Source organism: Archocentrus centrarchus, chromosome 23 (genome assembly GCF_007364275.1).
Source record: "Archocentrus centrarchus isolate MPI-CPG fArcCen1 chromosome 23, fArcCen1, whole genome shotgun sequence".
In the NCBI taxonomy this organism is placed as follows: Eukaryota; Metazoa; Chordata; class Actinopteri; order Cichliformes; family Cichlidae; genus Archocentrus; species Archocentrus centrarchus.
The window spans coordinates 19,816,433-19,832,607 of NC_044368.1; the positions used below are offsets into that span (position 1 = coordinate 19,816,433).

A 16,175-nucleotide genomic window follows, 5' to 3' on the forward strand; every position below is an offset into this window, starting at 1 on the left:
GCTTTCTATCTACCATTCACACTCTGATGAACACATCACAGGGTAACTTAAGTAACTCCTTGCCCAAGGAAACTTTGGCAGGCAGACTGGGGCAGTCAGGGATCAAACCACGAACCTTCTGATTAGTAGGTGACTTGATCTACCTCCTGAGCTGCAGCCACCCAATGTTGCTAGAGTATAAGCTCTCTGAGCTCAAGGCTTCAAAAGGGGATGTCTCTAGCCAGTGGGTTATCTCAAGGTGACTAAATACATTTTTTACATACAAGTTTTGGTCTTTATAAGACGAGAGCTCGGGTTAGTATTTTACCCTTAACAGCGTGTGATCACTGCCAAAGCACCTGCTACCTGCCCTTACTTGCCATGAACAGCTGGTTAACACCGAGCATATCACTGTCTGATCAAGTGCAGTTTGAATTACTGTAATTATGCGACCGTTTGTCCTATTGGAAAAATTCAAACAGTTTCTGAAAGCTGAGAGATTGTGCTTCACACCCAACATAGGGTTATTAGGGTAATTGTTTTGAAATTCACAGCCCATTGTATTGTGTTGCCAGTTAAAATTAAACAAAATTATTGTTACACTGCATGTAATAAGGTTCCATGGTGATAACTGTTGGGTAAAATCTTTATCTTTACTGTGTTCTCCTGTGGCATCTTTCCTTAATATGAGGCCTTTGAGTCACTGGAAGCTGTTGTAGGGCTGCGTCTCTGTCTGGTTGAAGTGCCAGAATTTGTACAGTAGGTGTCTGTGGAGAATGTTTGTTTAAACATAGTATCCCTTGTTTTCTGTACTCTGAAGCTGAGATGCACAAAAAAAAAAAAAAAATCTCTGAGGCTTTATCTGGATAGCACACTGAAATCTGACAGTGATCAGATTTTCTCCCTTCTAGGATTCCCTTCATTCATTACTCACAGCTGCAGTGAGGCACACTCTTGGGAGTGTGTGCATTGTTCATTATGTTATAGCGCCTTGGAGCCAAATGCAGAGAATCTACTCTGTAGAAAGATCACCATTTGTCCTACATTCCTCTGTCCTACTTTTTCTCAGTTTCAGTGCAGCTCCAGCACTCTCTCTGTAGCTTTTTTATTTTCTGGGCAGGATGAGTCATGTAAAAAGAAAGTGTTCACACACCAGATCTGCAGTCCCAAATCAAAAATGTCCATTTTAAAGGTGGTGCTCCCAACTGCTTGTCAGATAACCACCAAGAACCACCTAACATGTCCAGTCCTCTGGAGGCAAATAGGAGAAATTACTCTGGGACTAAATCATGTAAATATATTTTTAAATGCATTACCAAAAAACACCTTAAACTATACCATTTATTAGTTTGCTTATTTGATTAAATGGGATTCTGGTAAAATGGCATAATGACTTATTTTTCAGAGCAAAGTCTACTAAAAGAAGTAGATTTAACTTCCCAACTTTGAGGGAAATGAAGTGATTATCAATGAGAGTGATGGAAAGCTGGACTCCCTCACTAAATGCTAAAGTTATCATCTCAGTGAGCCTTTCTAAATTTGTAAAATTCTGTCCAGTGGCATTGTTCTGACAGTAATCACAGGTTAATCTCTGGGTCTGATCAAGGACCTCACTGTGGGTTTCTTGTGAGACTGACTATTGTTTTTAATGAAAGAAAGGGTTACCATCAACACATTTCTGTATGAACCAATTAGTAAAAATGATTCTTGTAGCCTTTCTAAGTGTCACATTATTACATATAATGTTAAAGAGTGCAAAAACAATGCATTTAACTGCCTGAGTTAATGTTAATGATGACAGACTTCAACAACAGCTGAAGCTTCTGCTCCAAATTAGAGACAAGCAAAAACACATTTCAATAGAATAGAATAGAAGCTGTGGGTAGCACTGTGGCATAGTGGTTAGCACTGCTGCCTCACAGCTAGAATGACATCTAGAAGGTCTGGGTTCGATTCCACCTTGGCCCGGGCCTCTCACTGTGTGGAGTTTGCATGTTCTCCCCATGTCTGTGTGGGTTTCCTCTCACAGTCCAAAGACATGCAGTTACTGGGGTTAGGTTAATTGGTCATAGGTGTAAATGTGAGTGTGAATGGTTGTCTGTCACTCTGTGTTAGCCCTGCAACAGGCTGGTGACCAGTACAGGTTGTACCCTGCCTTTTGCCCTATGTCAGCTGGGATAGACTCTTTGCTTTGCTAATACAGTGAGAGCTGGCAGTGTTCTCCAGGAAGGGCAGCCGATGATTTTTTTTCGGCAGTCCTGGTGACCCTCTGCAGATCCCTGCTGTCTGCAGCGGAGCAGCCAACAAACCAGACAGACACACAATACATCAGCACTGGCTCTGTGGTGGTCCGGTAGAAGGACACCTGCAGCTTCTCCTCCAGGTGGTTCCTCCGCAGGACATGCAGCAATTCGAGTCTGTGCTGGGCCTTTTTTTACCAGTGCTGGTGTGTTGGCAGTCCAGGTGAGGTCCTCAGAAATGTGCGTCCCCAGGAATTTGAAGGTGGCTACTCCTCTACACACCTACATGAAGACACTGTAACCTTAATCACACTCTTGGCACATCTCAATGATATTTCCTCGTCTCAGCATGTGATTACTGTCAAAGTTAATTTAGGTCAACATATTTTCTCAGACATTCCAGAAAGGTTGAGTTACTAGCTCATACAAAACTGATCAAAAAGTGACCATATTTCCAAATGCTGAAATAAACTTTCTGGCAGTCAGCCTGAGCTACAACTGTTGGTACACACTTAAGTACAGACTTATTAGCTGCTCTCTACCAAATAGCAGGCCTAATTATGTGTCTGATAACTGTATTGAAAATGCTCCTTTAGGCACAAACTTGGCAGAGAGGGCCAGTCATTGACTGAAATTAGCAATGGTGAATCCTAGCAGACAGTGATTGGCTACTTCTTCTAGTTTCAGGACACCTGTCAATGCCCCAAATTCTGATAAAGCTACATTAAGCTCCCCTCACCACAGCGGGTTTGAGTTGGCAGAGTTTTACACCGGGTGCCCTTCCTCACAATGTTTCCAGCTGGAATTGAACAGGCAATCTTTTATTTGCCAAGCAATATGTTAACTACACTTTTGGAAGCAACAGTATCCAGTGATAAGATATAAAAAAAAAATAAAAAATCAGCTCAGAGTTTAGTGTCTCGCCAAAGGATTTTTCAACACACAGACTGGAGTAGCTGAGGATTGAACTGTCAACTTTCTGATTGGTAGATGACCTGCTCTACTTGAACCACAGCCACCCTGAAGCTTACAGCACCTGGTTTTTCCAGGCGTTCTCCCATCCAAGGCCCGACCCTGCTTAGCTTTTGAGATCAGATGAGCTCGGGCATGCTCAGCATGGTATGGATGTAAGCCCACGTAGCAGCACCGTACCACAAAATGACTCCACTGACTTCATTGATTATTACTACTACAGGAAATTCACAGGTAATCACCTGTGAAAATACACCTGCAGAATCTGTCCAGAGTTATTTTCTCCCACAGAAATTGAAGAAATAGTCGATCAACATTCCCCTGTGCACCAACTCTGCACTGGGGAAAAATTAGGTAATGATGTCCTTTTTGGGACCTTTGCAATGAGGGTTAGTTTAATGGTTGTTCAGTTTGCTTACTTCTCTATCGTGTTTGAGTTCTGTTTATCCAGAGCATTTGTCTAGTAGTTGGCTAATGTTTTCATACAGTGTGATTTATCAGCTTGTTTAACTTGTCATGGGATGAGAACTTGTGTTCTGACAGTAACAGCTGTTTACCACAGATTTGCTCACTTCTTCCCTTGTGAGACTGAGCTGCCATTCTTTATCAGTCCCGAATGCACTGTTACAGTTTCACAATGACTTGACCTGTCCCACTTTGTTTTTCAGTTATATAACAACAACAGCATCCCTGAGCCCTGCCACTGCTGGGGCTTTCCTGAATATGTGTGAAGGTGCAGATAAGAGTTGTTGCTCTTAGATAATTACATGTTTGTTCGCTTGTCACAGTCCCTTGGACTTATCATATTTCTGAATTCAGAATCATCCCTTTTGAAAGGGTTGAAATGCTTCTCGAACAAAACTAATGAATTAGATCAGCTCATTTCAGCAAAAGAATTATTCACTGTTGCATTTCCCCCTCCCCCATTCTCATTATTCCTCACAAAGCCTCAAGCTTTAAGGTTTCTCAGTGTGAGGAAAGGAAAGGGGGGGGGGGGGGGGGTATGAGGTCTTGCAGATCACCACTCAAGTCAGATTTTTTTCTTTATTACAAATGTACTTTTTCCAAATATTATTATAATATTATTATTATTATTAGTCTCCTTATTAGAAAAAATCAATATCAGCTCAGACAAGGTGGTGGAATGAGGAAGTATAGAAAAGTGTTCAAAGGAAGAGGTTAGCAAAGAAAAGTGGTATTGTCAGTGAGATTAAGAGAGTAGATAGGAGAACTGCAAAGGCAAGGGCTTATAGTGAGTTGAATGTGAGGTTGGAGGAAGGCAGGGCTGTGCAATTAATCAAATTTTGATTTCGATTTCAATTTTGGCTCCAAACGATCACAAAAACAGTGTAATCAACAAAAAATAATTATTAAAAAGATGTCATATTACGCTCATATTAGTATACTCTTAGGCTGGAATTATCCTTCTGCATCAGGTCTTTGCGGGAGTTAAGCCATAACCGGAGGCTACTTTTAACTACTTTTCCCTGGAGTTTTTAAATTTTATCAGTGAGAGAAAACAGTAATTCAAGTCAATTCATTTTCATTTATAGAGCACCAAATCACAACAGTTTCCTCAAGGCACTTTATATTGTAAGGTAAAGACCAACAACAACAATTACAGAGAAACCCAACAGTCACAACGACCCCCAATGAGCAAGCAGTTGGCAACATTGGGGAGGAAAAACTCTCTCTTAACAGGAAGAAACCTCCAGCAGAACCAGGCTCATGGAGGGGCAGTCATCTCCTCTGAGCAGTTGGGGTTGAGGGGAGAGAGACAGGACAAAAGAATTTCATGCCAATAGCACTTTTAGAAATATATTTACTTAGAAAATTGGTGAGGTGTTCAAAACTTATTTTATCCACTGTATTTAAGTGATTTCTTGATTCAGTAGGTCTGAGTGTAATTAGGCCTGGCTGTGGCTAGTGAAGTTTAAAAATGTGATTAATCACAGTTAATTCATGATTTAACAAGACGGGGCAGTTACACTGCTCAAAAAAATAAAATAACACATCCTAGATCTGAATGAATGAAACATTCTCATTGAATACTTTGTTCTGTACAAAGTTGAATGTGCTGACAACAAAATCACACAAAAATCATCAATGGAAATCAAATTTATTAAACAATGGAGGCCTGGATTTGGAGTCACACACAAAATTAAAGTGGAAAAACACACTACAGGCTGATCCAACTTTGATGCAATGTCCTTAAAACAAGTCAAAATGAGGCTCAGTATTGTGTGTGGCCTCCATCTGCCTGTATGACCTCCCTACAACACCTGGGCATGCTCCTGATGAGGTGGCGGATGGTCTCCTGAGGGATCTCCTCCCAGACCTGGACTCAAGCATCTGCCAACTCCTGGACAGTCTGTGGTGCAACATGACGTTGGTGGATGGAGCGAGACATGATGTCCCAGATGTGCTCAATCGGATTCAGGTCTGAGGAACGGGCGGGCCAGTCCATAGCTTCAATGCCTACATCTTGCAGGAACTGCTGACACACTCCAGCCAAATGAGGTCTAGCATTGTCCTGCATTAGGAGGAACCCAGGGCCAATCGCACCAACATATGATCTCACAAGGGGTCAGAGGATCTCATCTTGGTACCTAATGGCAGTCATGCTACCTCTGGCGAGCACATACTGTATGATGTCAGGTCAGGAGTGGCAGAGAAGTTTGTGAGGGTGGTGGAGAACATGTATGAGGACTGTGAGACAATTCAATTAAATTTTGTTCATAGAGTGCCAAATTGCAACAAGTTGCCTCAAGGTGCCGATGTAGTTTTTTCCTGTGCTCGTGGGTGTCCTCCTTCTTGTTCTTCCTGTAAGAATGTGTGTAAGCATATACTAGAACACTTGTAGGCACTTGCTGCCCCCTTCAGTTCCAGTATGCTGGCTGTGGTACTAAAATGGTACTAAAAAATACCAAGTACCAGAATTTTGGCATAGTAATTATCGGTTCTGGTGACATTCTTGGAACATTTAAAAGACACAGGCCTATTATTGCACTTTTTACTTGAGTAAATGACATTTATTCTAACGTGTATTTGACCCACTTTTGCAGCCACAGCTAGTTTTATATGTGTGTGCATTTTCATAGGACATTCTGCCTACAAAAAATAAGTGAACAAGGAGAGCAGCTGTGTTTCCATCACTTTCCTTTGTTGAAAATGGTCAGTACAGACTGTGGTTAAACCTTTGGAAACTTAATGAATCTTCAATGAAAGGTACATGTACAGACCAGATAGAATAAAAGAAAATTACAAAAGGTGAGGGAAGCACAGGAGAAGAGAGCATTTCATTTATGAATTCATAATTTTAGTAATGTTTTATCCCCTGTCACCACTTGTTTCTTCGAAGCAGACTTTTCACTCAGGCCGTCATTATAACTTCTGATTAAACTGCTGCTGAATGCAATACCACATTGATCCTGCTGCTGCTGGCTTTAATCTGTTTTAGAGAACCGCAAGGCAATACTCTTAGACACACACACACGCACGCACGCACATGAACACACACTTGACAAAGATTGAAAAGAATCCATCAGAATGTAATTGCTCTGGTTTTGCACTTTAACTCACTCTCAAGTTCAATTTGAATTAAAGTCCATCCTGTACATCAGCACTCTTACTTTATGTATTTTATAAACCTCTTACTCTTTCTCCCTCACCTCATGTGCCCAATCCAGCAGTCGGTGTAGTTGCAGTGCAGTAAAAGCATCTGTACAAAGGAGGACATCATCTAGAATCTCTGTGTAACAACCTGCGTCTACAATTTTAATATTAGTGCATTTTCATGGCCGACACTTTAGTCTTATTATTCATCCATACCACTGAAGCCCAAAAATTATTAAAATGAGCTACAGTACACACAATCAGCAATATGCTTTGACTCATTCTCACATGTACTGTCCTGGTGGCTTGATTGCACATTAATCCACCATAGTCAAATGTCACCTGTAAATAATAAATTATTTTCATGCAACATGCTTCAATTTAAGATTTTTAAAAAGTAAAGGACAGCAAAAAGAGGATAATATTCAGAGAAAAATCCGAGAATTTTGTCTGTCCATCCATCCATTCTCTTCCGCTTATCCGGAGCCGGGTCACGGGGGGTAGCAACCTAAGCCTCTTCCCAGCCACCTCCAGCTCATCCGGGGGGACCCCAAGGTGTTCCCAGGCCAGCCGAGATATATAATCTCTCCAGCGTTTCCTGGGTCTACCCTGGGGCCTCCTTCCGGTGGGACATGCCCGGAACACCTCATCCAAGAGGCGGCCAGGAGGCATCCTAATCAGATGCCCGAGCCACCTCAGCTGGCTCCTCTCCATGTGGAGGAGAAGCGGCTCTACTCTGAGCCCCTCCCCAATTCCTCACCCTATCTCTAAGGGAGAGGCCAGCCACCCTCTGAAGGAAACTCATTTCTGCCGCTTGTATTCGCGATTTTATTCTTTCTACCCAAAGCTCATGACCATAGGTGAGGGTAGGAACGTAGATCGACCGGTAAATCGAGAGCTTCGCTTTTACACTAAGCTCCCTCTTTACCACGACAGACCGGTGCAGCGTCCACATCACTGCAGAAGCAGCCCCAATTTGTCACTCATGAACAAGACCCTGAGATACTTGAACTCCTCCACCTGGGGCAGGAACTGGGATACCCCATACTCCCGCAGCACCTCCCACAGGATACCCCGAGGGACACAGTCAAATGCCTTCTCCAAGTCCACAAAGCAAATGTAGACTGTTTGGGCAAACTCCCACGCACACTCAAATGTCCTTGAGAGGATAAAGAGCTGGTCCAGCGTTCCGCGACCAGGACGAAAACCGCATTGTTCCTCTTGGATCTGAGGTTTGACTAACAGGCGTAACCTCCTTTCCAGCACCCTGGCATAGACCTTACTGGGGAGTCTGAGGAGTGTGATCCCTGAAAGTTGGAGCACACCCTCCGGTCTCCCTTCTTAAAGATGGGGACCACCACCCCGGTCTGCCAATCCAGTGGCATCACCCCAGGTCTCTATGCAATGTTGCAGAGGCGTGTCAACCAAGACAGCCCTACAACATCCAGAACTTTCAGGAACTCAGGGCGAATCTCATCCACCCCAGAGGCCCTGCCACCAAGGAGTTGTTTAACCACATCAGTGACCTCACCCATGGTGATGGGTGAGTCATCCCCCTCGTCCCCAGACTCTGCTTCCACTACAGAAGGCGTGTCACTGGGATTCAGGAGGTCCTCGAAGTATTCCTTCCACTGTCTGACTATAGTCTCAGCTGAAGTCAGCAGCACCCCACCCGCACTATAGACCGTGTGAGTGGAGCACCGCTTTTCTATCCCGAGTCGCCTGACCGTTTGCCAGAATCGCTTCAATGCCATCCGAAGGTCTTTTTCCATAGCCTCACTGAACTCCTCCCACACCCGAGTTTTTGCTTCAGCCACTGCCTGAGCCGTGTTCCGCATGGCCTGCCGGTACCTGTCAGCTGCCTGTGGAATCCCACAGGCTAACCAAGCCCGATAAGACTACTTCTTAAGCTTGATGGCTCCCTTCACCTCCGGTGACCACCATCTGGTTCAGGGGTTACCACCACGACAGGCACCAACCACCTTGCAGCCACACCTCGGACAATGGAGGTGTGGAACATGGTCCATTCAGACTCAATGTCCTCAACCTCCCTCGGAATGCTGTCGAAGTTCTGCCGGAGGTGGGAGTTGAAGATCTCGCGGACTGGGGCTTCTGCCAGGCGTTCCCAGCGCACCCTCACAACACGTTTATGTGCGCCAGATCTGTCCAGCATCTTCCCCCGCCACCTGAGCCAACTCACCACAGAATTTTGTAAATTTGCAAAACAAAGTTTAAAAAAATTTTTGAGAAGTAAGTCACAAAACTTGGATATTCTGTATCATAAAATGACAAATTTCTGAGAAAAATTGAATTTTCATTTTTTAAATCAAGGGTCCATATTTCTTCACTTTTCAAGGTTCAGTTGAAACTTCTGGAATCAATAATTCACACAAAATGTTAGAATACCAACAATATATCTTTACAGCAATATTAGTAATGCACATAGTGCAGTAGTATTTAGTGTACAAACATTTTAGCAGTGCTCAATAGTGGAGCTTAGCATGAATTTAGGCTCATTAAAGTGCACCTTTAAAACCCTTAGCTGTCATTAACTGTTCTGTCATATTTAAAGTTTTTTCTCTGTGTCTCCCAGACTACCAGCGGTTAATGACAGTGGCGGAGGGCATCACCACCCTTCTGTTTCCCTTCCAGTGGCAGCATGTCTATGTTCCCATCCTTCCAGCCTCCCTCCTTCATTTCCTGGATGCACCTGTTCCCTACCTGATGGGCCTGCAGTCCAAAGAAGGCACTGACCGCTCCAAACTTGAACTTCCTCAGGAGGTACAACATCAACCTGGGTATCTTTCATACACAGACCAGCCACAACTTTAAAACCACCTGTAAAATATTGTCTGTATGGTCTGGCACTACTGTAGGTTACAGTGTAGGGCAGGGCTCTTCAACTCCAGGCCTCGAGAGCCCCTGTCCTGCAGCTTTTAGATGTGTCCCTGATCCAACACACCTGAATCAAATGGCTGAATTACCTCCTCAGTATGCAGTCAAGTTCTCCAGAGTCCTGCTAATGACTTCTATATTTGACTCAGGTGTGTTGAAGCAGAGACACATCTAAAACCTGCAGGACAGGGGCTCTCGAGGCCTGGAGTTGAAGAGCCCTGGTGTAGGGCCTCTGGCTGCTGGGCTTGTTTAAGCTGTGGATCTTGAAAATGCACTTTTTGAACAATTTTCTCCACTCTTCCTTGATTGGGATGCAAGACTTTTCAGGTAATACAGTAACCTTTAGGGTTGTGGCAATGGTTGATGAAGTAAGAGATCAACAATGGTCAAAGTGATTGGCCATTTTTATCTAATTTATCGATTAATTCCATCCATCCATCCATCCATTTTCTTCCGCTTATCCGGGGCCGGGTCGCGGGGGCAGAAGCCTAAGCAGAGAAGCCCAAGCTTCCCTCTCCCCAGCCACCTCCTCCAGCCCATCCGGAGGGACCCCAAGGCGTTCCCAGGCCAGCCGAGATACACAATCTCTCCAGCGTGTCCTGGGTCTACCACGGGGCCTCCTCCCGGTGGGACATGCCCGGAACACCTCACCCAGGAGGCGGCCAGGAGGCATCCTAATCAGATGCCCGAGCCACCTCAACTGGCTCCTTTCGATGTGGAGGAGCAGCGGCTCTACTCCGAGCCCCTCCCGGATGGCCGCACTCCTCACCTTATCTCTAAGGGAGAGGCCAGCCACCCTTCGAAGGAAACTCATTTCTGCCGCTTGTATTCGCGATCTTATTCTTTCGGTCACTACCCAAAGCTCGTGACCATAGGTGAGGGTAGGAACGTAGATCGACCGGTAAATCGAGAGCCTCGCTTTTACGCTAAGCTCCCTCTTCACCACGACGGACCGGTGCAGCGTCCGCATCACTGCAGAAGCAGCCCCGATCCGCCTGTCGATCTCCCGTTCCCTTCTCCCATCACTCGTGAACAAGACCCCGAGATATTTAAACTCCACTTGAGGCAAGAACTCGTTCCTGAGCCGGAGATGGCACTCCACCCTTTTCCGGCTGAGGACCATGGCCTCAGACTTAGAGGTGCTGATTCTCATGCCAGCCGCTTCACACTCGGCTGCGAACCGTTCCACTGCGAGCTGGAGGCCCCCCCGTGATGAAGCCAACAGAACCGCATCATCTGCAAAAAGCAGAGATGTGACTCTGAGGCCACCAAGGAAGAAGCCTTCCGCCACCTGGCTACACCTAGAAATTCTGTCCATAAAAATTATGAACAGAATCGGTGACAAAGGGCAGCCCTGACGGAGTCCAACACCCACAGGAAACAAATCCGACTTATTACCGGCTATACGGACCAAGCTCTCACTGTGGTTGTACAAGCACTGAATGGCCCGCAACAATGGGCCAGACACCCATACTCCCGCAGAACCTCCCAAAGAACACCCCGAGGAACACGGTCGAATGCCTTCTCCAAGTCCACAAAGCACATGTAGACTGGTTGGGCAAACTCCCACGCACACTCGAATATCCTTGAGAGGATAAAGAGCTGGTCCAGCGTTCCACGACCAGGACGAAAACCACATTGTTCCTCCTGAATCCGAGGTTCGACTAACGGACGCACCCTCCTTTCCAGCACCCTGGCATAGACCTTACCGGGGAGGCTGAGGAGTGTGATCCCCCGAAAGTTGGAGCACACCCTCCGGTCTCCCTTCTTAAAGATGGGGACCACCACCCCGGTCTGCCAATCCAATGGCACTGCCCCAGATCTCCACGCGATGTTGCAGAGGCGTGTCAACCAAGACAGCCCTACAACATCCAGAGCCTTCAGGAACTCAGGGCGAATCTCGTCCACCCCAGGGGCTCTGCCACCAAGGAGTTGTTTAACTACCTCAGTGACCTCACCCCCAGTGATGGTCAAGTCATCCCCCTCATCCCCAGACTCTGCTTCCACTACAGAAGGCGTGTCAGTGGGATTCAGAAGGTCCTCGAAGTATTCCTTCCACCGTCCCGACTATAGCCTCAGTTGAAGTCAGCAGCACCCCCCCCGCACTATAAAACAGTGTGAGTGAAGCACTGCTTTCCCCTCCTGAGTCGCCTGACGGTTTGCCAGAATCGCTTCAATGCCGTCCGAAAGTCTTTTTCCATAGCCTCACCGAACTCCTCCCACACCCGAGTTTTGCTTTTGGCCACTACCGAGCTGCATTCCGCTTGGCCTGTCGATACCTGTCAGCTGCCTCCGGAGTCCCACAGGCTAACCAAGCCCGATAGGACTCTTCTTCAGCTTGATGGCTCCCTTCACCTCCGGTGACCACCATCTGGTTCGGGGGTTACCACCACGACAGGCACCAACCACCTTGCAGCCACAGCTCTGAGCAGCCGCATCAACAATGGAGGTGCGGAACATGGTCCATTCGGACTCAATGTCCTCAGCCTCCCTCGGAATGCTGTCGAAGTTCTGCCGGAGGTGGGAGTTGAAGATCTCCCGGACTGGGGCTTCTGCCAGGCGTTCCCAGCGCACCCTCACAATACGTTTAGGTGTGCCAGGTCTGTCCAGCATCTTCCCCCGCCACCTGATCCAACTCACCACCAGGTGGTGATCAGTTGACAGCTCAGCTCCTCTCTTCACCCGAGTGTCCAGAACATATGGCCGCAGATCTGATGATACGATTACAAAATCGATCATCGACCTGCGACCTAGGGTGTCCTGGTGCCATGTGCACTTATGGACATCCTTGTGTTCGAACACGGTGTTTGTTATGGACAAACTGTGGTTTGCACAGAAGTCCAATAACAAAACACCATTCGGGTTCAGATCGGGCAGGCCGTTCCTCCCAATCACGCCCCTCCAGGTCTCACTGTCATTGCCCACGTGAGCGTTGAAGTCTCCCAGCAAGACTATGGAGTCACCAGATGGAGCACTCTCCAGCACCCCACCCAGCAACTCCAAAAAGGGTGGGTACCCTGAACTGTCATTCGGCGCATAAGCGCAAACAACAGTCAGGACCCGTTCCCCAGCCCGAAGGCGCAGGGAAACTACCCTCTCGTCCACCGGTGAAAACTCCGACGTACAGGCGGCGAGCTGGGGGATACAAGAATACCCACCCCAGCTCGCCGCCTCTCACCGAGGGCAACTCCAGACTGGAACAGAGTCCAGCCCTTCTCCAGGAGACTGGTTCCAGAGCCAGGCCATGCGTTGAGGTGAGCCCAACTATGTCTAGCTGGTATCTCTCAACCTCACGCACTAGCTCAGGCTCCTTCCCCACCAGAGAGGTGACATTCCATGTCCCAACAGCCAGTTTCGATAGCCGGGGATCGGTCCGCCAGGGCCTCCGCCCTCGGCCACCGCCCGACACACATTGCACCCGACCCCTACGACACCTCCTGCGGGTGGTGGGCCTGCAGGAGGGCGGGCCCATGTAACCTCTTCGGGCTGCGCCCGGCCAAGCACCACGGGCTAATGCCTGGCCACCAGACGCTCTCCCTCGAGCTCCCTCCCCAGGCCTGGCTCCAGGGTGGGGCCCCGGTAACCCTATCCCGGGCAGGGTAAACTGTTCCCTTGTTTTTTCCCTCATAAGGGTCTTCGATTAATTCATTACATTTAATATTATTCTGAGATCATTAAAATTGCTTTGCATATTTAATTTGCAAAGTTATTTTAATGATGACATCACTGGCCAATAATAGCACTCAAAACATGTAAGCAATCTCTCCTGTGTTGCTAAAAACAGCTTGTGAACCCAGAAATAACCTGCAATAAATACAGCGCTGATTCATATGTTATTTGCTCAAGAAAATGCCCATGCGACTTGCGACTCATTTTGCCAGATCAAGTCACATATACAATATTCAATCTGACCCGAATGTCTCAGTTGTGATAAGGGTTCACCCTTGAACGCAACAGTTTGGCCATATTTACATCCTTTTTCAGCCTCAGTCGAACAGTGAGGAGATGAATGTTTTCCATCGTATAGCCCAGTGCTGTGTTACAGTTAAAGCGTGTGTGTGTGTGTGTGTGTGTGTGTGTGTGTGTGTGTGTGTGTGTGTGGTGTTAAGGCAAGATAAGGCCCTTACAAAGTGGAAATCCAGGCTTTCAGGCTTTTGGCTTTGCTTACATCCCCAACTCCCAGCACTCGTTAATCTGGCTCTTACCGTATGGATGCTAATTAGCACAGGATGCTTCTGTGCATCACCCACAGCTCCCCTCCGCCCCTTCTCCTATCCCTCTTATCCACCTCACAGGAGCCCCCTGCCTTAAAAGAGTGGAGAATCTCCCTGTGTTTCTCAATGATACTTTGAAGTGGGTTTGACCTAGAAATGAAAAGCCAAACAAAGAGTAGATGATGAAAGGGAGGAAAATATATAAATACCTGGGGCCAGATAGAGTTTGCCTTCTTTTACATCCTGTTTATGAATCTAGCTCTTTTGTGTTTTGCCTGATGTCAAATATTAACATCAGTGATGTTTGCATGGATGTCTCAACTACACCATACCTTTCTCTTAGTATTATCCAAAAGAAGCTCCACTTACATCACACCTAATGTACATGTTTTTTGCTGTCATGCAAGAACATTTGAGTATTCTTAACCAGGATATCTCACTGAGATTTACTGAGTATTGTGAGTTGGATTCAGCAAACAGGACTTGTACATTCATTCAGTTAACTGCTAATAAACCCCCTCAGCTGCCATGTAAAGCCTGTCTGTTTGGCTTCATTTTCATAGTATGTATAAAAATATAGAATCTGGAGGTCCTTTATCAATCTGTACTCAGTGACGTGTACAGTAACAGCTCATATCTGTTTGCATGGGAAGGCTGTAGCTCAGAGAGTTTGGTGGTTCAATCCCTGTCTGCTCCAGTCTGCATCCTAAAGTATACTTGTGCAAGATACTGAACCCCAAGTAGCCCTCCGATGTATTCATTGGAGTGTGAATGTTAGATAGAAAGTACTTGTATCAACTCTACTTAAGTATTGAGTGCTCAAGTAGAGTAGAAAGCACTGTATAAGAACCAGTCCATGTTTGGTTTTTAAACAAATAGGTTTTGCTTTAACCCTGCATGAGGTGTTAAGGTAATTCCATTGTGTCAGATTTAGATTGATATCTGAGAATGTCATATTATCCCACTGGCCTATATTCACTACACTCTCCATAACCAAGCCCACATTATATCTCCTAAGACTGATCTGTCCTTAGTAATCCTCCCTGTCCCAGCACTGTTTCTACTGTCTAGAGTGCACACATTTATCTAATCTCTGTGATAAACACATTTGATTTTACTCACTGCGGCATCAGAAATGCACATCAGAGTGATATTATTTCCTAGAAGTGTAACATGCATCACTGTACTCTATTTCAGAGCTATATTGTTGTAAATAAAAATTGTAATAAAACTACCTTTCCTGTCACAGGCCAACCTGTGTTTTGTGGATATTGACAACCATTCCATTGAGCTTCCAGAGGACTTCCCTCAGTTCCCAAACAAGACCGAGTTCATCCAGGAGCTCACTGAGGTGCTTTTAAGCTTTGGCATCTCTGCCAACACTGGTGCTCCACCCCGGACCCGCTCCAGTCCTGGTAGCACCTTGTCCACTCCTGGGAGGGAGCGCAAAGCTGCCGCCCTTCGACAGCTAGAGGATGATGGATGTAATGGCAACCTGGCAGGAGAGGAGTTAGCAGTGCTGGAGCTCCTGCAGGGAAACGCCACGTTGGAGAGGCTGCAGGCGCTGACTAAACGCACTGGGGTGACAGTGGCCCGTGTGGATGCCCTGAGGGCTGGAGTCAAAGGTCAGCCCACTGAGGGGCAAGGGAGCCAAACAGCAGGTGAAGAAGAGGAGCTAAGGAACGCTAAACTAAATGTTCAGCTGAGGGAGGTGTTTGCCACTCGCTTCACCACCATGTTTGCAGACTATGAATCATTTGTTATCCAGAGTGCTCCTGATCTGGAGTCCTGGCTCACCAACAGGGAGCAGATGCACAACTTTGACAAGGTGATAAAATCAGGCAGTGTGTCTGTCAGGGGTTCTTTGCCTCGACATGCTGGGCCTCATGTAGTAATAATCTTACCTTGCTTGGAAAATAAGTGTTGCATGCAAAAATATTGAGATTTATAAAACATCTACATTTTTTTCTTACCACTTTGCCTATGTTAGTAGGCTGTCTGAATCCTAATCATTCTAAATTGACAGGCACATGTTCACATAAGGAACATGTTCCACTGTCACCCCAGTGTGTTTAGCCAGTGCCTACAGTGGTGAACATGATGGAAAAGCCAGAGAATTAACAGAAAAATTACATCTCTAGAGGAAGGGTTACATCCTGTTATGGGGCTTAGACACACAATATGAAAAGACATCAATTTTCCACAAGTCCCAATCAGCACCTTGTTAATAAAGGATGGGCGTTGTAGTTATTATTAAACA

General features: G+C 46.2%; 1 protein-coding gene across 4 annotated transcripts in view; it reads left to right on the top strand.

Annotated features, from left to right (window-relative positions):
• The window catches only part of LOC115773248 (DENN domain-containing protein 5B-like), a 95,511-nt gene that overhangs the window by 39,088 nt on the left and 40,248 nt on the right, over nucleotides 1-16,175 (top strand). For all 4 annotated transcript variants that reach the window (XM_030719826.1, XM_030719827.1, XM_030719828.1 and 1 more), the window contains exons 5-6: nucleotides 9,400-9,587; nucleotides 15,165-15,743. In XM_030719826.1, coding sequence (XP_030575686.1) covers nucleotides 9,400-9,587; nucleotides 15,165-15,743 — 767 coding nt within the window. The remainder of the gene's footprint in view (nucleotides 1-9,399; nucleotides 9,588-15,164; nucleotides 15,744-16,175) is intronic.